This window comes from Peromyscus californicus, unplaced genomic scaffold (genome assembly GCF_007827085.1).
Source record: "Peromyscus californicus insignis strain IS unplaced genomic scaffold, ASM782708v3 Scaffold_6__1_contigs__length_162567912, whole genome shotgun sequence".
NCBI classification, from domain to species: Eukaryota; Metazoa; Chordata; class Mammalia; order Rodentia; family Cricetidae; genus Peromyscus; species Peromyscus californicus.
Genome location: NW_026294584.1, coordinates 2734092 through 2757811, shown reverse-complemented (window position 1 = coordinate 2757811; position 23720 = coordinate 2734092). Strand labels below are relative to the sequence as shown.

The 23720-nt window shown below is 38.4% G+C and overlaps 1 protein-coding gene across 1 annotated transcript in view; it reads right to left on the bottom strand.

Annotated features, from left to right (window-relative positions):
- Positions 1 to 23720, bottom strand: part of Fbxl13 (F-box and leucine rich repeat protein 13) — a 209224-nt gene that overhangs the window by 138948 nt on the left and 46556 nt on the right. The window contains exons 5-8 of the mRNA XM_052720972.1: positions 22980 to 23047; positions 22325 to 22479; positions 20825 to 20934; positions 18811 to 18969 (exon numbers count right to left, since the gene is read on the bottom strand). Of these exons, the coding sequence (XP_052576932.1) occupies positions 18811 to 18969; positions 20825 to 20934; positions 22325 to 22479; positions 22980 to 23047 (492 nt within the window). The remainder of the gene's footprint in view (positions 1 to 18810; positions 18970 to 20824; positions 20935 to 22324; positions 22480 to 22979; positions 23048 to 23720) is intronic.

Here is a 23720-nt window from a genome sequence, read left to right as displayed (position 1 = left end):
TGAAATAACCTTCTGTATTCTATGAGGCCACCATGGCTTAAAGTTAGATTTCAACAGCAACAAAAATTTCAGCAGCAACAAAAATTATAGAAAGCCTACAAACTCATGGTAACTGAATAACAATTCAATCACCAATGAGTCAAGGAAGAAATAAAAAAAGAAATTAAAGACTTCCTAGAATTCAATGAAAATGAATGTACTACATACCCAAATTCATGGGACACTATGAAAGCAGCGCTAAAATGAAAATTTATAGCACTAAATGCCCACATAAAGAAGTTGGAGAAATCTCACACCAGTGACTTAACAGCACACCTAAAAGCTCTAGAACAAAAAGAAGCAAAGTCACCCAGGAGGAATAGATGACAGGAAATGATCAAATTGAGAGCTGAAATCAATAAAATAGAAACAAAGAGAACAATACAAAGAATCAATGAAACAAGGAGTTGGTTCTTTGAGAAAATCAACAAGATAGACAAGCCCTTATCCAAACTAACCAAAAGGCAGAGAGAGAGCATCCAAATTGACAAAATCAGAAATGAAAAGGGAGACATAACAACAGACAATGAGGAAATCCAAAGAATCATCAGGTCATACTTCAAAAACCTGTACTCCACAAAATTGGAAAATTTAAAAGAAATGGACAATTTTCTGCATAGGTACCACATACGAAAATTAAATCAAGACCAGATAAACAATTTAAATAGACAAACAACCCCTAAGGAAATAGAAATAGTCATTAAAAGTCTCCCAAGCAAAAAAACCCAGGACCAGATGGTTTCAACGCAGAATTCTACCAGATTTTTAGAGAAGAGCTAATACCAATACTCTTCAAATTGTTCCACACAATAGAAACAGAAGGAATGTTACCAAACTCCTATTATAAGGCTACAGTTACTCTGATTCCCAAACCACACAAAAATGCAACAAAGAAAGAGAATTACAGACCAATCTCACTCATGAATTGATGCAAAAATACTCAATAAAATATTGGCAAACCAAATCCAAGAACACATCAAAAAAATTATCCACCATGATCAAGTAGGCTTCATTCCAGAGATGCAAGGATGGTCCAACATATGAAAATCTGTCAATGTAATACACCATATAAACAAACTGAAAGACAAAAAAAACCCCACATGATCATCTCATTAGGCTCAAAATGCCTTTGATAAAATCCAATGCCCCTTCACGATAAAGGTCTTGGAGAGGTCAAGAATACAAGGAACATATCTAAACATAATAAAGTCAATTTACAGTAAGCCAACAGCCAACATCAAATTAAATGGAGAGAAACTCAAAGCCCACTAAAATCAGGAACAAGACAAGGCTGTCTGTTCTCCCCATATTTATTCAATATTGTACTTGAAGTTCTAGCCAGAGCAATAAGACAACAAAAGGAGATCAAGGGAAAACAAATTGGAAAGGAAGAAGTAAAACTTTCACTATTTGCAGATGATACAATAGTATACATGTTACCCCAAAAATTCTACTAATGAACTCCTACAACTGATAAACACCTTCAGTAATGTGGCAGGATACAAGATTAACTCAAAAAATATCAGTAGCCTTCCTATATACAAATGATAAACAGACTGAGAAAGAAATCAGAGAAATATCATCCTTTACAATAGCCACAAATGATATAAAATACCTTGGGGTAACTCTAACTAAACAAGTGAAGGACCTATATGACAAGAGCTTTAAGTCCCTGAAAAAAGAAATTGAACAAGATATCAGAAAATGGAAAGATCTCCCATGCTCATGGATAGAAAGGATTAACATAGTAAAAATGGTAATCTTACCAAAAGCAATCTACAGATTCAATGCAATCCCCATCAAAATCCCAACACAATTCTTCACAGACCTGGAAAGAACAATACTCAACTTCATTTGGAAAAAACAGAAAACCTAGGATAGCTAAAAGAATCCTGTACAATAAAGCCACCTCTGGAGGCATCAACATCTCTGACCTCAAGCTCTACTATAGAGCTACAGTAATAAAAACAACTTTGTATTGGCATAAAAACCAACATGTGGACCAATGGAATCGAATTGAAGGTCCTGACATTAACCCACACACCTATGAATACCTGATTTTTGACAAAGAAGCCAAAAACTATACAATGGAAAAAAGAAAGCCTCTTCAACAAATGGTGCTGGCATAACTGGATGTCAACATGTGGAAGATTGCAAATAGAACCATATCTATCACCATGTACAAAATTCAAGTCCAAGTGGATCAAAGACCTCAATATAAAACCAGTTACACTGAACCTGATAAAAAAGAAAGTAGGAAGTAGTCTTGAACGCATTGGCACAGAAGACTGCTTTCTAAATATAATACCTATAGCACTGAGAGCAACAATTAATTAACAGGACCTCCTGAAACTGAGAAGCTTCTGTAAGGCAAAGGACAGAATACATAAGACAAAATGACAGCCTACAGAATTTGAAGATATCTTCACCAACCCCACATCTGACAGAGGGCTGACCTCCAAAATATATAAAGAACCCAAGAAACTAGACATCAAAATAACAAACAATCCAATTAAAAAATGGGCTACAGAGCTAAACAAAATTCTCAACAGAAGAATCTCAAATGACTGAAAGATATTTAATGAATGGCTCAACATCCTTAGTCATCATGGAAATGCAAATCAAAAGGACTCTGAGATGTCATCTTACACTTGTCAAAATGGCTATGATCAAAAACACTGATAGCTTATGTTGGAGAGGATGTGGAGCAAGGGGAACACTTCTCCACTGTTGGTGAGAGTGCAAACTTATACAGCCACTTTGGAAATCAGTATGGCGGTTTCTCAGAAAATTGGGAATCAATCTTCCTCAAGACCCAGCTATACCACTTTTGGGCATATACCCAAGGAATGTTCAATCATACCACAAGGACACATGCTCAACTATGTTCATAGCAGCATTATTCATAATAGCCAGAACCTGGAAACAGCCTAGATGCCACTCAACTGAAGAATGGATTAAGAAAATGTGGTACATATACACAATGGAATATTACTCAGCAGAGAAAAACAATGACATCATGAAATTTGCAGACAAATGGATGGAACTAGAAAATATCATCCTGAGTGAGATAACCCAGACTCAGAAGGACAAACATGGTATGTACTCACTCATAAGTAGATACTAGATGTAAGGCAAAGTATAACCAGACTACAACCCACAACTCCAGAGAAGCTAGCTAACAAAGAAGACCCAAAGAGGGATGTGTGGATGACCTGGGAAGCAGAAATAGATGAGATCTCCATGAGTAAACTGGGGATGACGGGTGGGCAATGGAGGGTAGGGGGTGGGGATGAGAACATAAGGGAATGGGATGGTCGAGCTGGAACAGGGATGGAGTGGGAAAGCAATGAAAGAGATACCATGATAGAAGGAGACGTCATGGGGATAGAGAGAAACCTGGTGTTAGGGAAGTTGCCAGGAATCCCCAAGGATGACCCCAGCTTGGACTACTAGAAATAGTGGAGAGGGTGCCTGAACTGAACTGGCTTACCACAGTGATCAGATCGGTGAATACCCTAACTGTCATCACAGAGCTTTTCTCCAGTGACTCATGGAAGCAGGTGCAGAGATCCACAACTAGGCACCAGGCAGAGCTCCAGGAGTCAAGCCAGGGAGAGAGAAGAGGAATTCTATGAGCAAGTGCGTCAGGATCATGATGGGGAAAACTGCAGAGATGATCAATCCAAACTAGTGGGAACTCATGAAAGTTGGATCAATGGCTGTGGAGCCTGCATGGGACTGGACTAGGCCCTCTGCATGGCGAGACAGTTGTGTAACTTGACTTGCTTAGGGGGCCCCTAGTGGTAGGATCAGAATCCATCCCTGGTGCATGAGCAGGCTGTTTGGAGCCCACTACCTAAGATGGGACACCTCATGCAGCCTTGAGGCAGGGGGAGGGGCTTGGACTTGCCTCTGCTGGATGTACCTCCCCATGAGAGGCCTTGCCTTTTTGTGGGGAGGAGTGGGGGGTGGGTTGGGAGGGAGAGGCTAGGGAGACGGGAGGAGGGAAGAGGGGGATCTTTGATTGATGTGTAAAATGAATGGAAAATTTTTCTTAATTAAAAAAAAGAAAAAAGAAAAACACAAAGAATAAATAAAAAGAAAGTTAAAAGAATTTTTTGTAAATGTGACACTGGAATCCAAAGAGCATATGATTTGACAGGAGAAACAGACAAGAAACAAGGATATTTAAAGAATTAGAAACTGTTCATAATGATAACTGTTAGGTCTCAAACTTTGAACAAAGGCTAACTAATATGCTTATTAACATATCAAAACTGACACTTGGCGCCAGGTTCTCCCAATACCCCTCAGGCCCTACCTGTTAAGGGGTCTTTCTTGATTGGCATACCCCACCTTCTCCCTTAACTTCTCTAGCTCAGGGGCTGGGTGGCCCTTCCCCATGTGTTCTTCCCTGTATAACCCAGTTTGGCTACAAGGTCCTTTTGGCCCTTCTGCCTCTTGCCCGCTCAGCCAGTCTTTTGTTCGTCGGCTCCTCTCTTGCTTTCCCACCTCCATCTCCTCACACGGCCTAGCTCAGTCTGACCACATCCACTCTGGACTCTTCCAGATATCTGCCTCTGGCTGTGCTCTCCCTCATAATAAACCTTCACCTCAACCCCTTAGAAGCAGTCCTGTCCTCCTTTTATTTCTTTTTTTTCATTCAGTAACTATTTCCAAGAATACCAGGCCTCCACAACACAGATGATTTCAGTCATCATAGTCAGGAGAAACCTCTCTGATGGAACCATGGAAGCTGACACATGGGAAAAGCCCCAGCTAAGCTATCAGTGTGGCGCAGTAGCACTCGGGGCAAGAGTGAGCACACACATGAAACCCCCTCCACGCTTTTTTCTGAATTTCCTCCCAGTATTTTCCTCTTGTGTGTTTCAGTTTCCATTTCGGATTTATAGGCACATACAGACACCATGCAGCCCTCTCTCCTTTTACAGTGGAAAATACAAGTGTATACTCTTTTTGCTAGGAATTCTCAAACTTCAGACTGAGGAGTTGGTGAGCTAAGAGAACCAGCAGAGCTGTGTTTGGAATCCAGTCTTCCTGACTTTCCACCTGATGGCTTCAATTCAGCAGTTAGTTTGCTGTATGCCGGGCATTGCTCCAACACTTCCTAAATACTGACTGGTCTTACAAGAACAACAGAGGGTATCTGTAAGGATTTGGTCCTTAATTACATCATCAGCCTTCGACGGCGTCCTAGCCTAAAAAGCGGGTGGGCCCTCTGTGTACCCTCTGTCTCCTCTCCTTTCCGCTCCTTCCTCCCGCCCCCCTCTCTCTTTCTCTCTCTCCCCCTTCTCTCCCAATAAAGCTCTAAAAGGTAACCATGGCTGTGATTCTTTCAATCACCACGCTCCTCTGCCGGCATGGCCGCTGCAGGCGGTGACCAGCCACGAGGAGCAGCGCCGAGCATAAACAACAGTATCATCCTGCACTTCCACCACTATGAGACAACCTAGAAATAAAAAGATAAGCAGCCCAGGATCACATGGCCAACTTACACAGTCAGCCACCCAACTACAGAACACATCCTTTCAATTTCCACCCAGCTGCCTCCCTCTGTGGTGTAGTTTTTCATCTCTCAGATGATACATCACTTTTGAAAGCGTGGTTCCTGATGAAATTAATGGAGCTGTAAAACTCTTGAAAATTTTGGATTAAAATCAAGTGTAAACTTGCTAGCATCACTGAAGCAATGAAAACAAAGTCTGGGGTAGGCAACTTTTACCAAAACATACCATTCCTAAAAGCAATTCTGAAATGCTTTGTATCTCCAGCTCTTTCATCCACACCACAAATCAAGCCAACAAACACATAGTTCCTTGATAGAGCAGTGCAGTTTGGAAACTCTAGTCTGAAGTTCATTTGATATAGAGCCACAAAGCTTTCAACCACTTTCTGCTTGGTTAGTTAAGGTCAGACTGACCCATGGGGTTATCAAAACATGGATTTGAGAAGTCATTGAGCATATTCTTTGATTTTACAATTCCAAGTAATTTAACTCAACAAGCCTGAACTATCTGGTTCTTCCCCAGTCTGGCCATGCTTTAATAGCTATCCAGGTTTTAGGGGATTTTTTTCCCAAGTGAGATGAATCAGCCATGCTGTAACAATCTGAAGGTGCTTTTTTAACTGTTTTTGTAAGTCCATGTGCTTTGCATCTTTTACAAACAAAAAGTCACAGCTACTTAAAGTCATATGGCAAGATTTATATTGTTAGCTAATCAAACAACTGCATTACTTAGAAACATTATTCAAACTCCAAATTCATCAACATAAGGCTTTTTTCTGTGTTGTGTGTATTTTCATGGAAAGCAGTCTTTACCAACACTGTTAATATTCTGATACCACTCTTTGGTGCTACCCTATGCCCTGACTTAAAAGCCTATTCTGAAGGGAAAACTCCACCCACGTCTCTCTTCTCTTCTGCTTTCCTCTCACAAGGTGTGCACCTTGTGAACCCCTTGCCCTTCTTCTCTCTCTCTCTCTCTCTCTTTCCCTCTTTCTCTTCCTCCTCCTCTCTCCCCCTACCAAATAAAACTCTTTGCTGAGTGCTGTCTGCGTGGCATCTCTGTTGCAAACAGGAACAAACAGATGCAAACATCACCAACAGAATACAAGAGATGAAAAAGAGAATCTTAGGTGTTGAAGACATGATAGAGGAAATAATAGATTTATAGGTCAAAGAAAATGTTAAATCTAAAAAAAAAAATTCTAACACAAAACATCCAGGGAATCTGGGACACTATGGAAAGACCAAACATAAGAATAATAGGAATAGAAGGAGGAGGAGCATCCCAGCTCAAAAACCCAGACAATATATTTAACAAAACGATAGAAGAAAATTTCCCTAACCTAAAGAAAGACATGCCTATAAAGGTACAAGAAGCTTACAGAACACCAAATAGACTGGAGCAGAAAAGAAAATCCCCTCACCTAATAATAATCAAAACACTAAACATACAGAACAAAGAAAGAATATTAAAAGCAACAAGGGGAAAAGGCCAAGTAACATAGAGGCAGACCTATTAGAATCACACCAAACTTCTCAACAGAGACCCAAAAATCCAGGAGGGCCTAGACTGATGTCTTGCAGACTCTAAGAGACCATGGATGTCAGTCCAGACTACTATACCTAGCAAAACTGTCAATCACTATAGATGATAATCACTGTAGCTAAAATAAGATAGTTTATGACAAAATCAAATTTGAACAACATCTATCCACAAATCCAGCCCTACAGAAGGTAGTAGAAGGAAAACTTCAACCCTAGGTAGTTAACTACACCCACAAAAACACAGGCAATAGATAATCTTATACTAGCAAAACCCAAAGAAGGGAAAGATACACACAAACACACTCACACTACCACCACTACCACCAAAAAAAATAACATGAATGAACAATCAATGGTCATTAATATCCCTCAATATCAATGGACTCAATTCACCAATAAAAAGCCAGAGGTTAACAGAATGGATACAAAAAAAGGATCCATCCATCTGCTGCATACAAGAAACATACCTCAACATCAAAGACAGACATTACCTCAGAGTAAAGGAATGGAAAAAGATTTTCCAGTCAAATGGACCTAAGAAGCAAGCTGATGTAGCTATCATAATATCTAACAAAATAGAATTCCAACCAAAATTAATTAAAAGAGATAGAGAAGGGCATTTCATACTTATCAAAGGAAAAATCTACCAAGATGATGTCTCAATTCTGAACATCTATGCCCCACATGTAAGGGCACTCACAATTGTAGATGAAACATTACTAAAGCTTAAGTTACACATAGAATCTCACACATTAATAGTGGAAGACTTTAACACCCCACTCCCACCAATGGACAGGTTATCCAGACAGAAAATAAACAGAAATAACGGAACTAACATGTTATGACTCAAATGAACCTAACATATCTACAGAACATTCCACCCAAACACAAAAGAACATACCTTCTTCTCAGTACCGCATGGAACCTTCCCCAAAATTGACCATATACTTGGCCACAAAGCAAGTCTCAACAGATACAAAAAAATTTGAAATAACCCCCTGTATCTTATCAGATCATTGTGGATTAAAGCTGGATTTCAACAACAAAAACAACAGAAAGCCTAAAAACTCATGGAAATTGAACTCTACTAAGTTACCACTGGGTCAAGGAAGAAATTAAAGACTTCCTAGAATTCAATGAAAATGAATGTTCAACAAACCCAAACTTACAAGACACAATGAAAGTGGTGCTAGGTGGGAAGTTCACAGCACTAATGCCTTCATGAAGAATTTGGAGAGATCATATGCTAGCAACTTAAGAGCACACCTGAAAGCTCTTGAACAAAAACAAGCAGATACACCCAAGAGGAGTAGACAGCAAGAAATAATCAAACTGAGGGCTGAACTCAATAAAATAGAAACAAAGAGAACAATACAAAGAATCAATGAAACAAAGAGTTGGTTTGTAGATGTAACCAACGGTCTTATTAAATAAGAAACACAGAGCCGATTCAGAGAAGAAAGCCAAGAGGTCAGAGCTAAGAGCCTCACCCTTCCTGATTCAGGGATCCTCTTCAGCCAAGAGAGCTCTCTGAAAAAGGGGACCTACTTCCTGTGTGTGTCTTTATATAGTCTAGCTGTTCTGCCTTCTCATTGGTTGTAAACCCAAACATGTGACTGCCTCATCACTGCCTGAATGTACCGCCCTCCAGGTCCTTAAAGGCGTGCGCCACCACCGCCATACACTTGCTATGGCTCTAATAGCTCTGACCCCCAGACAACTTTATTTATTAACATACAATTAAAATCACATTTCAGTACAAGTAAAATACCACCACATTTTCCCTTTTCTATTTTAATAAAAAGGAAAAAAAAGAAAAAGGTTATAACTAACAAAAGAAAAACTATATACAAAAGTACAATGACTATATACAATATATACAAGTAATAAATGTCTAAACAATGTCTAGTCCATTTGTATTTGACAAATTCAGAGAAAATAATTTCATTATCTATCCTATTTTGTTAAGTCCAAAATGTATCTAATTCACTTTCTATCCTAATTAATCTTCAACTATAACTAACCTTCAACTCCCTCAGAGACCCAAGAAGGAAATAATATTAGCTAACAAAAATAAAAACAGAAAGTGCATGCAAGCAACTTCCAAAAAAATTGTGAGTTGACAGAAACAGCCAGCTGCCTGGACAGTCACCTGAGGTTTCTCTGCAATGCTGGGGCATCATCTTTAGCCTATAGGCTTAGCATATCTGACAGACTCATTTGTGAAGTAGGATGTACACAAGGTCAACAGTTCAACCTCACATTGGGTGAGAGCAGTCCATGTACCAGAAACACCTGAATTCCACTAGTGTCATGTCATGATTCAGGATTTTAAATTCTGGAAATTGTTGTTGGTTTTTTAATTCAGCTGTCCATTCTTCTTGGCTGTGTATATATGGCTTCATCTCAGCATCCCGTTCTTCTCCACATCCCTCTATCAAATGCCAGTCTACTATTGAGAGGCGTGAGCTTAGTTACTCTTCAAGAATAACTGTTTCAGCTGCTGTTCCATTGCACATCAGAAGCCATCGGCCCACGGCCTGTTCAGCTGCCTTCGAAGAAAAGGTCACTGTACCTTTTCCGAATTGCGAAGGCCACTTCAGGGATGGTGCCATATTGTCCTGGCCTCAGAAGATGCCTTTTGATAAAGCCATAACCACACTTGTTTTGGCAAGAATCAGTAGCCCTTTGTTTCATGTCCTGTTTGTCCATTTTGTCAGCAGTTGATTCAAGGATACTTTGTTGTCCAGTGGCTAACTTTTGCCACAATGAAAGTTAACTCCATACACAGTTTCTTCAATGCCCATATTTTCTCTGAAGTAGATTGGTACTGCCAGGAGCCGACATGTCTCATAATCATAACAAAAAAGAAAAATTTTCTAAGTTATTAAAACATTTTAAATGCCATATTCTGTAGATCTCTGAAGGGTTTGAAGATGACCTGTCTAAAATATATCTGCTCAATTTTTAAAACATATCTAATATGACTACAAGTTCTATTGTAATGTCTAACTACTAACTTTCTTTTCTTTATATCCTAATAGTTGGTAATAATAACATTCAAGGATCAGAAAATTGCATTGTTAAATGAACGGTATAAGTACAATTAGAAATATACATATAGCATTTTCTAACAATATCAATTTCAGTATATATATATAATTTGTATACAATATAAAACAATCCAATCCAATGTAAAGTATTTAAAACTAGTAATTGTCTTTTTCTTCTTTCTTTCTTTCTTTCTCTTTTTTTTTTAAACAAGAACCTTAAATCTAATCTCCTTTGCTTAGCCTTTTTCCTAACCCTTGACAACAACTTGTAACCAACTCCCCTAAACAATGAAAATTATCCCAGACCCAAAACCCATTAAAAAGACCAAAAAACTGCCTGCCCCACACCACCTCTTTGGGAATGTGGGTGTCGTATTCTTAAAATTGCTTCCTGCTGGGTATGGGCGAAGGTATCTTTATCCTGAAAGAAAAATTTTAGGTTAATTGTCAAATTCTAGGAAAGGTAACTATGTCCTTCATTATCCAGTCTGTGTATAATGCCAAAGTTCAGGGTTTATCTCAAGTCTTTATTCAAGTAGTCTTTGAGACTGGATCATCTCAGCTAGTCATCTCAAAATTGCTCTGAGAACTTTGTAGTTCAAAGCTGATCTGTAGATGATGTTTGTCAGCTTAATGATGTTATTATTGTCCACATGGAATTGTTGTTGTTGTGGGGCCCCAACTTCTTCCTGGAGACTTCAGTTGATGTTAGGCCTGGCCATGATTTCCTGCAGAAAACTGATAAGAGACTCGAACACAAAGACATATATATGCAGCTAATTGAAGCTTTTTTTCTAGAATTAATTAATACTCTATATGACCATTCATATCTTAACAAAGGTTAAAATGTATATATATCTATATATCATATATATTAATCTTGTAAATTTTGATATAAAATTTATACTTTAAGAAAAGTTTTAAAGAATCAGAATAGAATCAAAGAGTTGAGATTAGTAATAGAATAGTCCCTTAGTCAATTTGGCTTTTCTCCTGTCCCATAGCAGAAGATGGCTCTTTTATTCTGGCATGATACAGGGGGTTTGCATTTTCCTTTTAACAACATGCTTGAGTTTAAAGAAGGAGAGAGCCATTCTCCAACTCTAAAGTCAGCTTTAAATTTTAATTGAACTGGGACTATTAGAAGACCAATAGTGCTAAATTTTTAGAGAAAAGCAGAAACAAACATTTAGGAAGACATAAAATTTTTTAGATAATATATACCCATATGCCATTTCACTCTGTTTCCTGGGATAGATGATTTGTCCCTTTTCTTCAGTTGTCTCATTTGTCCAGTGTTCTTCAGATTCCTTAACCTTCATTCTCCTAAAAGACAAAAACAAAAACCTTTCCCCAAGACTAATTTTGGGGATGTTCCTTTTTGGCAAGTTATTATCTGATTAAATGAAAAGACATGTGTTACTGGTATAAGTTAGTTTAAATTGGATGTTCATGCTGGTTGAAGAACTATCACCTCCTCTAATTAAGAGGTTTCTCTTGTTCAAATCGAACCTTTATCAATTTTGATGGTACCCACAACTTATCTTCTCCTGTAGAAACAAAAGCAAAACCTCATCCCCAACATAACACATACCCTGGTTTCCATTCTGAGGTCAGCACATCCTTAAAGTATATAGGCTGATTTAATTCTGTAGTTTTTTCTATTATCCAATGTCTCTCTGCAGCTGTTGTTCCTTTCTCATTGGCATTAAGAAAATTCAAAGTTAATAGAGCATTATGTAGTCTGTTTCTGGGGGTTTTTGTTACCCCTTTCTGTTTATTTAGCATATCCTTTAGAGTTCTGTTTGATCTTTCTATAACTGCTTGACCTGTAGGATTATGTGGTATGCCTGTAATATGCTTTATATTGTAATAAGCAAAAAACTGTTTCATTTTAACAGAGACATATGATGGAGCATTATCAGTTTTGATTTGTGCAGGTATACCCATGATGGCCATAACTTCTAGCAAATGAGTGATTACAGAATCAGCTTTTTCAGAACTCAAAGCAGTTGCCGACTGAAATCCTGAATAAGTATCGATAGTGTGGTGTACATATTTCAGTTTTCCAAATTCTGCAAAGTGAAACACGTCCATCTGCCAGATTTCATTCCTTTGAGTACCTTTTGGGTTACATCCAGCTGGTAATGGCGTTTGATTGTAGAAGGAATAAGTAGGACATTTCTTTACTATTTCTTTGGCTTGTTGCCAGGTTATGGAAAAATCCTTTTTTAAACCTTTACTATTGACATGATGTTTTTTATGAAATTCTGAGGCCTCCAGCACATTTCCTATCAATAATTTATCAATCTCATCATTGCCTTGTGCTAAAGGGCCTGGCAGACCAGTATGGGATCGAATGTGAGTTATATATAAAGGATGACTCCTTTTCCTGATTGTATCTTGTAATTGAATAAATAGTGAAGTTAATTCTGAAGCATCAGGGATAAATTCTGCAGTCTCAATATGTAATACTACTCTTTCAGCATACTGAGAGTCAGTTACTATGTTGAGAGGTTCTGAAAAATCCATTAATACCAACAGAATAGCATACAATTCTGATTTTTGAACTGAATTATAAGGACTTTGAACCACTTTACTTAAATTTTCTGATTTGTAACCTGCCTTTCCTTGTTTGTTGGCATCTGTATAAAATGTACGAACTCCAGATATGGGCTTTTCCCGTACAATTCGAGGCAAGATCCAATCAGCTCTCTTTATAAGATCAATTCTATCGCTTTTGGGATATTTGCTGTTAATTTCTCCCAAAAAATTACTGCAAGCTCTTTGCCAAGGTTCACTTTCTGTCCATAATTTTTCAATATCCTCCTTAGTTAAAGGTACGACAATTTCTGCTGGGTCTATTCCTGCTAATTGACGAAGTCTCAATTTTCCTTTCCAAATCAAGTCAGAGATTTTTTCCACATAAGTTTTTAATTTTTTATTTGGTTTATTTGGTAAAAATATCCATTCTAATATAATATCTTCCCTCTGCATTAATATTCCTGTAGGAGAATGCCTAGAAGGTAAAATAACCAAAATGCAATCCAGCTTTGGATCAATACGATCCACGTGCCCTTCATGTACTTTCTTTTCTACCAAGGCCAATTCTTTCTCAGCTTCAGGTGATAATTCTCTTGGACTATTTAAGTCCTTGTCACCTTCTAAGGTTTTGAACAAATTATGCAGTTCATCATTTTTTACCCCAACAATAGTTCGTAAATGAGAAATATCTCCAAATAATCTTTGAAAGTCATTAAGAGTCTGTAGTCGATCTCTCCTAATTTGCACCTTTTGGGGTCTAATTTTTTGTAGCTCTATTTTATATCCTAAATAATTAATAGAATCTCCTCTTTGTATCTTTTCAGGAGCAATTTGTAATCCCCAGCAAGGCAAAATTTTCTTTACTTCTTCAAACATTCTTTCTAAAGTATCTGCATTTGAGTCAGCTAGTAAAATATCATCCATATAATGATAAATTATAGATTTAGGAAATTTTTTACGTATCACTTCCAATGACTGTTGTACAAAATATTGGCACAAAGTTGGGCTATTCAACATTCCCTGTGGGAGGACCCTCCATTGAAATCTTTTAACCAGTTGAGAATTATTATAAGTAGGCACTGTGAAAGCAAATCTTTCTCTGTCTTTTTCTTGTAAGGGTATTGAAAAGAAACAGTCTTTTAAATCAATAACTATGAGAGGCCATCCTTTTGGTAACAGAGTAGGCAAAGGAATTCCAGATTGTAGAGAGCCCATTGGCTGAATTACTTTGTTAATTGCTCTAAGGTCTGTTACCATTCTCCATTTACCAGATTTCTTCTTAATAACAAATACAGGAGAATTCCAAGGGCTGGTTGATTCTTCAATATGCTGAGCATTTAACTGTTCTTCTACCAGCTCTTCTAAAGCCTGGAGTTTCTCTGTTGTTAAAGGCCATTGCTGGACCCATACAGACTTGTCTGTTAACCATTTTAAAGGTAGAGCTGTTGATGTCTTTGGAAGATCATCAGTTGTTGTGCCCTGTTCTTGTATAATATGGATGCCTGGTGACCATTCAGAATATTGCCTTCTAATATTTCTCTCAGAAACATGTGCTAGTTTATGATTTGTTTCTGAGATTGGAGGGATGTTAATCTGAGTATTCCATTGTTGTAACAAGTCTCGACCCCACAGGTTCATAGCTATGTTAGCCACATATGGTTTTAATTTTTCTCTCTGTCCTTCTGGACCTATACATTTGAGCCATCTTGCACTCTGTTTCACCTGAGATAATGTCCCAATTCCTAACAGTTGAATGTTTACCTCCTGAAGAGGCCAAGTTGGATGCCAAAATTCTGGTGCAATTATGGTAACGTCCGCACCTGTGTCTACCAGACCAGACAACAAAACACCAATTATTTTTATCGATAATTTTGGTCTTTGTTCATTAATAGAAGTTTGCCAAAAAATTTTCTTTATGTTTTCTCCTGAATTTTCTATTCTCTCTGTTTCATCATCCTGACCAGCATGACTTATTCCAATAGGCATTTGGTTATTTAATTGCTCTGAGTTGGGGTTTCCTCTATGACTGCAGGAAAGGTTTGAACTGGATTTGCTATTGGGGCCTGCATGAGGCCCCTCTGGGAGTTTCCCGAAGACTGAGGCAAAGGATTACCCTGTCTGTCCCTTGTTGATCTACACTCGTTGGTCCAGTGTTTTCCCTTACCACACCTTCTGCATACTCCAGAAGGAAGGGGCAGTCTGTTGCCATTGTTCCTTGAAGAAACATTGTTTCTAGGAATGACCTGTTTACAGTCCCTTTTCAAATGTCCTTGCTTTCCACATCCAAAACATCTAACATTCCTCAAACCTTTTGAAATTGCTTCTCCTACCCATGTATCATCATGCTCATGATCTTCAACATTAACCGTGTCTCTAATCCAATCTTCCAAAGGTGCAGATCTTGCCTTTAATGGCCTGATTATTGTTTTGCATGCTGCATTCGCATTCTCAAAGGCCAAAGATTCAATTATTATCTTACTAGCTTCTGAATCCGGGACCATTCTCTTTACTGCTGAAGCCAGTCTTTGTAAAAAATCTGTGAAAGATTCTTTTGGGCCTTGTACAACCTTTGTAAATGACTCAGTTTTTTTTCCTGGTTCCTCAACTCTGTCCCATGCATTCAAGGCTGCTGTTCGACATAAAATTAGGGTTTGGACATCATATAAACATTGTGCTTGTGCTGAAGCATATTGACCTTCTCCAATAAGCTGATCCTGGCAGACTTGTATTCCTTTATCCCTCCACTGTTTTTCTATGTTTTTAGCTTCATCCTTGAACCAAGTTAGCCACTGAAGCCTTTGACTGGGTTCAAGAACAGCTTGTGCCAGCTCCCGCCAATCCTGTGGTACAATCCTATTATATGTTGACCAAGAGTTTAACATTTGCTTTACATATGGGGAATGCATGCCATAAGATACTATTGCCTCCTTAAACCTTCGTAAATCTAACATTTCAATTGGAGCCCAAATATTTTGTGTAGTCATTTGATCAGGCAATTGCTGTACGGTTACTGGACAAACTAAGGGTGACTGTGTGAAAACAGGCTTTCTTTCTGTAACCCTATGATCCAATCTTGAAGCAACTTCACTGTTAGTTTCTTCTGTCTGAGTTTTTACAGGTCTATCAAGTTTTTCTAAAGCTGTCATCCTGGCACTTAAATTGACTATCTTTTTAAATAGTAAAATGAGAATAAGCATAGTAATAAAATGCATAATTCGGTCAACATTAATCTTCTCATATAGCTGTTCCATTGTCAGACTGTCTAAAATTGCAAACAAAGCCCAATTTTCTTCCAATGAACACAGAAAACCCATTTTTTTTAAAATGTGGAAAAAAATTTCTCTTTTAAATAGTTTCCTTTAAAATATTCGATATGTTAAGTGACTTACCAAGTCCTCGTAGAACAGTACCAATCCGAGGGAATTTCAAAACAGCCTCCTAGTGTCCGAGGTGTGAATCCAGAGAGAGAGAGAGAGAGAGAGAGAGAACACGCAAGAACCGTAGCCACAAGTTCTGCCTAAGAACTTGAATCTAGCCACATGTTCCCGCTTGAGCCTAGTCAAGCCTTGGCTCTGGCTACCTTAAGCTCCAACCACGTGCGTTGGCTTTACAGGCAGGGGCCCTGTTCGGCAGGGCAGGCCTGAATTGTCTGTAGCACCAGCTTTAAGCAAGTAGCTCAAAGTTAGTCCGGCCTGAGGCCAAGCCGACCTGGGCCCGGGCTAGGGAGCCGGCCGCCCTGGCGGAAACGGGACCTGCCGGCCGCCCTGGTGGGAGACCGGACCTGCCGCCAAGCCAAGTTAAGCGGTTTTTAATGGATTCTTGTCACATTGAGCGCCAAATGTAGATGTAGCCAACAGTCTTATTAAATAAGAAACACAGAGCCGATTCAGAGAAGAAAGCCAAGAGGTCAGAGCTAAGAGCCTCACCCTTCCTGATTCAGGGATCCTCTTCAGCCAAGAGAGCTCTCCGAAAAAGGGGACCTACTTCCTGTGTGTGTCTTTATATAGTCTAGCTGTTCTGCCTTCTCATTGGTTGTAAACCCAAACATGTGACTGCCTCATCACTGCCTGAATGTACCGCCCTCCAGGTCCTTAAAGGCGTGCGCCACCACCGCCATGCACTTGCTATGGCTCTAATAGCTCTGACCCCCAGACAACTTTATTTATTAACATACAATTAAAATCACATTTCAGTACAAGTAAAATACCACCACATTGGTTCTTCGAGAAAATCAACAAGACAGATCAACCCTCATTCAAATTAACTGAAAGGCAGGGAGAAAATATCCAAATTAATAAAAAGAAACAATAAGGGGGATATAACGACAGACTCCGAAAAATCCAGAGTATCATTAGGTCATACTTAAAACCCTGTACTCCACAAAATTGGAAAATCTAAAAGAAATGGACAATTTTCTGGATAGACACCACATACCAAAGTTAAATCAAGAACAGATAGACAAGTTAAATAGACCTATAACCCCTAAGAAAATAGAAGCAGTCATTAAAAGTCTCCCAACCAAAAAAAGCCCAGGGCCAGATGGTTTTAATGCAGAATTCTACCAGATTTTCAAAGAAGAGCTAATACCAATACTCCTCAAATTATTCTACACAATAGAAACAGAAGGAACATTGCCAAATTCTATGAAGCCACAGTCACTGATGCATAAAGACTTAACAAAAAAAAGAGAGAATTACAGACCAATCTCCCTTATGAACATTGATGCAAAATACTGGCTCACTGAATCCAAGAACACATCAAAAGATCATCCACCATGATCAAGCGGGCTTCATCCCAGGGATGCAGGGATGGTTCAACATACAAAAATCTGTCAATGTAATCCACCACACAAACAAACTGAAAGAAAAAAAACACACATGACCATCTCATTAGATGCTGAAAAAGCCTTTGACAAGAATCTAACACTCCTTCATGATAAAGGTCTTGGAGAGACAAGGGATACAAGGGACATACCTAAACATAATAAGAGCAATATACAACAAATTGATGGAGGGATCTATTGTGGAGTCCAGGACAATTGGAGGCCAAGGAGAGCATAGCCACCTAAACTAAACCCCCTGCTACAGAGAGGATGAAAAGAAAATAACACAAGACAGTCATGTCTGTGTATTCTAATGAAAAAACATAGCATGCATTAACTCATGAGGAAATGTAAAACAAGCCAAATTTGAGAGATGCTCTATAATAAAACATGCCTAACCTTCCTTTCAAGGGACCCAAAATTAAAGACTGTGGAATTGTTCTGGACTAAAGGAAATCAAGGAGACATAGACCAACTACAACATGCAATCTGGACTGGTCTCTTAGGCTAGAACGTTATTGGAAAACCAAGAGTCTGACGATCTTGATGGCTAACTGTAAGAGAATGCCCTGGCTACAGTTCTTCAGGAAAAACAATTCTTTGTCTGTACCTGAAACTTTTCTGTAAGTCCTAGATTATGAAATATGCTGGAGAGTGATAATGTTTAAAGCAAATATAATTTTAAAATTGTAGAACTATGAATACATAGAACCAGACCTACTTCAACAGTAACTAAAACCATAAAAGGGAAAACAAAAGCATGCTGTCATAGGTTCTTACAGTATATGCAAAGGAGCATGAAATTATTTGAAGGTCTTAAAATGTGTAACATAAGCCCTGATAAACAAGGAAGTATTAGCAAAGACAGAAAAGAGTCACAGAAAAAAAAAAGCTATGTATGTGTCAGCAGTATGGTATCACTCAGACAAACCACTGAGAGTGGTATACTAATGTGGCATAAAGAGAAATTACTAGGGTAAGAGTGATAGATTTTATTACCTAAAGCTTTAAATTTCTTGACATCAAAATACCCTAGAGGCAAAAGAGATAATGTTATAAGTGTGGTGGAGGGAAATACTCAAATATATTCTAGAGAAAAGGTTAATGTTGCCAAAATATATAAAGAGCTATAACAAACAAGTGTAAATTACAATAGAAAGAGAGGACATGAGCAGGTAATTTATAAAATAGGAAATTACAGGCAAAACATACTTACCCTAACTCCAAGCTATACACAAATTGCAAGGCCTTACCATATTTAACAGAGTCCTACACACCTGCATTATTGCTCGTTCTGGTAATGCTGAGATGTCAAATTCCACAGGCACAGCTGGGACAGCAGTGTCAGAGGAACTTCTCTCAGGGCTAAGGAGTTTTTCCTCAGTTGCTTTGGATTTCAACTTCCATTTTCTCAGCTGAAGTTCATGTTTTAAAATCTGCAATGAAAATAACTTATAAATTCCATGGAATTGTCCTAAGGGTCAAATGCATACTTGGCCTAATACAGTACCAGCTACACATTGTTGACTATCATTATTACCTAAATGATGATTTTCCAAGGGAACACAACATCTCTGGACCACCTCAGCTTTTACAGGCCTTTTCCATTAGCTGTCATAAATATTGGCACAGGTCACCCCCGGAAAGACCTAGTGTCATCTCCTCTTTTAGAGATAAGAGAATTGTGGGCCACAAGGTGGAGTTTCGAGCAATGGTTTAAGTGTTTTAAGGACATGGAAGAAAAGTGTTAGCAAGGAGATGACTAAAAGAGAGGAGTCAAGGAAAAGTTTCAGAAATCTGTCTAATTTATCACCACAGCAAGTCCCACTTTAATGTGACACATTTCCTGAAAATTATAATGAGAAAGCACTTCCACGGACCAATGAGGATTTTGTACACACAATTATAGTATGAGGTATTTACCATACAACCTCAGGAAGGGTACATATTGGAAAGCCAGCATGACAGGTATCACCTGCCTTGGTTATCAGCACATACCTGTTATCTTCACTCTGATTGCAGAATGACTGTTGGCCAAGAAATTGTACTGCTAGTGGGGAATGAATTCCTAAGCACTCATCTAACTACAATTTATAAAGGATAGTAGAATATTGCTAATCCACACTCTATATACCAATCAGGGTATGCCGAACATCAGGCTCATCAGGATGCCAACTTTTCTCAGGTTGGTTGGAGTTGACTATCTCACTGTTAGACCATCAGTCATCAGCAAAGTGGTTACAAGCATGGAATGAGCAGAGGTGCCCAGTAGTGCCCAAGCAAAGCTATCTAACTTGCAATTATGAAATGGTTTCTACAATAGGGAAAAGAATAGAGGACAGCATGCAAAAAAGCCAATTCAACATCTGTAAGTTGTACACAACTAGAAAGTAAGAACTATGCTTTGTGCACAGCAGACTCTGGTGTTTACCAAGCTTCACACACTCTGCCTGCACATGTGGGACTGACCTCCACCAGCTTAACAGACTGCGAGTGAGTGGGATTGTCGACCCTGCCCTTGGAGGGCAAGGGCTTACTTTCAACTTCTTTCTCTCTTTCTTACTTATCTCAACTTTGTATTTTAAAAACTACTCACAAAGTATTGCTTACTAAATAATGTAACTATAAAAATCTCAAGCATAGCTCTGTATCTGATTTAAGTACTCTAACATTCTAAAACAATTGAGGAAGTAAATAGTGAAATAATGTAAGCAAAAGAAGGTAGTTTTAAGTTTGCAGGTGGTTCCTCAGGTCCTCTATTTTAATTGCTTAAATTATGGGTGGATGTCCTAGTTACAAATAATCCTTCAATATTAGTAATTAGTAATTACTAATTTAATAAGTAATTTAAAACATTAGTAATTTAAAGAAAACATTTACTATTGAAACTGTGACATTAAATATTAGAAAAGAAAAGCAATTTAATCTCATTTAGAAAAGGAACAGGCCAGGCGGTAGTGGCTCACGCCTTTAATCCCAGCACTAGGGAGACAGAGGCAGGTGGATCTCTGTGAGTTCAAGGCCAGCCTGGTCCACATCGCAAGATCCAGGACCAGCACCAAAACTACACAGAGAAACCATGTCTCGAAAAAAAAGTTAAAAAAAAAAAAGAAAAGGAACAAATTTACTGAGTCCTTATCATTCTTTATTTTATCCATATCAGAGACTCTTGTAGTTTAGACAACTAACATCTCAATTTATTAAACAGAACTTTTAGTGTCTTTATCAATATATTTAAGCAAAATATTAAAATATTTCCTTCTTTTAAACAAATAGTGTCTAATATCATACCAAGTCATCTTCTCTCGTCTTACTCTTGTGTTTGGCTTTCTCCTTCCATTTTGCTAGGATAATTTTTTGCCTTTGGACACAGAACATCTGTCGCAACCGTAACAGTGAAACTGCAGGAAATGTACTAGGTTATTGCATGTAGTGAAAACTGCTTCTAAAAATACTATAAACTAATATATCTAACAGTTTCTGGTTCATTTTAATCACACTAAAATTAATTACCATTGATAGCATTAGATAATGCTCTAGAGACTTTTTTAAACCTGTGAATATCCCCTTTGCCCTTAGAGATTAGATATAATAGAAATATATACATATATATATATATCTTTTCTAAAAAACAAATTTATCTTTTACAAAACTCGAACTTCTAAGCATTTCATAAGAATCATAATCACCACATAGTATTGAGAGCCAATGTCTTTGAATTATGTGTTCTACAATTAAGTAGATTGCCTGATACATATTAATCAGAGGTCCATAACTGAAACACAGGAACCAGGAAAAGCAAACAGGCTGGGAAGCAGGAAGGCTCCTCAACTGCACATGGCTGCACTGGCTGCACCTGGCTGCACACTGGCTGCACTTGGCTGCACCTGGCTATGCTGGCTGCACCTGGCTGCACATGGCTGCACTGGCTGCACCTGGCTGCATACTGGCTGCACACTGGCTGCACCTGGCTATGCTGGCTGCACTGGCTGTACCACCTGGCTGCAGGATCCCGTTTTCTCTCAGAAGTTAAGGTTCAGTGTTTTCTCTTTATCTTTGGTTTGGGTTTTCACTTTCAACTGAAAATAGGTATCTGAACTGTATGTGAATACTTCTGATATTTAAACTTTGGCAATGTTGCTTTTCATTTGAATGCTGTGCAAACAGAACAAAACATGGCAGCAAGCAGTTTCCAGCACCACAGGTGAAAGTCTAAAGTCTCTGTTCTTTGGTTCTGTCTGTCAACCTCACTGAACATCATTGAGCATCTACCTGAAGTCTCACTGAACATCACAGTTTTGTCCTAAAATCTAAGCTCTTTGAGAAGGCAGAACTCAGCTAGGTTAGCTAATGACCAGTTCCCCTACTGGGCGGTTGTTATCAACTGAAAACTGGATGTGCATTCACGATGCACATATACAAGTATATGTATGTGTGTATATATAAATGTATGTACATATGATTTGATGTTAACTGTGAGTACCTTACATTGCAATCAAATATTTAAAAATGAATCTAACAAAAATGATTAAATTTTGTTACTGTTTTGTTATGACAAGTTCTCCCTCTGTAGTCCAGGCTGGCCTGGAAGTCCCTGCTTTTGTCACAGTGTTCTAAGTGCTGTTAGGCATGTGCCACCACACCTAGCCTTACAGTAAGTACTTTTAATTGGTTCATTTAATGACAATTCTCTACACACACAAGTTACATGTGCTCTAGGTTTAACTATCAGTCTATTGATTCATTGCATAACTGAACACCAGAACTAAGTGCTACGGAGTGGACATTTACCTATAAGCCTTTCTCTACAGGTTATCACATAAGACAGCCAGTGATAAAAAAATACTTTTTGACATCTAAAATTGTCATGTGTTATTGCTCTCTCCATTTTTTCAGCCAAGATAGCCTCCTGATTTGCACGAGGTATTGCAAGTTCCCTCCAACCACTGCAAGGCAAAAGATACAGAAAAACATTATTTTCAAAATATTACTTTGAAGCTAGGATAATATAGTATTAAATAAATTAAGAGGAATAAGAAATGAGATGCCTTTTAACCCCTCAAAATCACAGCACACACACACACACACACACAAAACCTGTAAATTGGTGTCCTGAAGAATTCCTGGCAGTTAAGGTGCTGTACGGCAGTCATATTTCTTTTTTAATAAAATAAGCACATCTTGAGATAACATCATTATTATAACTTCAATTTACCTAGAGAATCGCCTTAATGATGATTTAAAAAAGGAATTTAAGTTCCCAAGCACACCCAATTCCAAGGATTTTAGACAAGCTGTATTTCAAAAAGGAGGTATTTTAACTCAATATAAACTCATCAACTATAAGAGAAGCACAGATGGCAAAGAGTGAGCTTTCTTCTGTGCGGATAATAGCAGGGGTAAAAAAGCAAAGACAAAGAAATGAAATGGGAAAACACATTCTTACCCAAAATGGTTCTTTACTAAACGTCCAGTGTAAAATGTACATGCTTTTATCATCAACTCTGGAGTCACCTAAAATAGATAAATAAATGAACTGCACATCAGAAATAAATAGGACAAAGCTGGGCATGGCTGTGCACACCTTCAATCCTAGCACTGGGGAGGTTGAGGCAGGCAGATCTCCGTGAGTTCGAGGCCAGCCTGGTCTATGTAGTGAGTTCCAGACAGTCAGAACTACATAGTGAGACCCTGTCAAGAAAGAAAAGAAGAGAGGCTGCCTCTGCAAGGCTGATAAGGAGCTGGGACAACAGCTGCCCCTGGGGAAAAGAGGGGAGGAATTAACACCTCTCACATACTTAGAAATTGTATTATATATGTCTATCACCTATTTTATTGAAGTCATCTTTTTCATATACTTTTATAAATTCTTTGAAAACTCCATACATGCATCCAATGCACCTTGATCACATTCACCTTCTATTCCTTCCACTAATTTCTCCCAGACTCACCCCTGTAACTCCATGCCCCGCCCCCAGCTTTATACACTATTGAATCCAGTTTGCACTGCTCACATACACATGGCTGTGGGACCAACCACTGGAACACGGCCAACCTATCGGTGCAGATTTTTTTTTTTTTTTTTTTTTTTACTCTTTGAGGGCCCACCACCCAGGTCGCAAATAAATACATAGACCCTTGTTCTTACTTATGAATGACCGGCCTTAGCTTGACTTGTTTCTAGTCA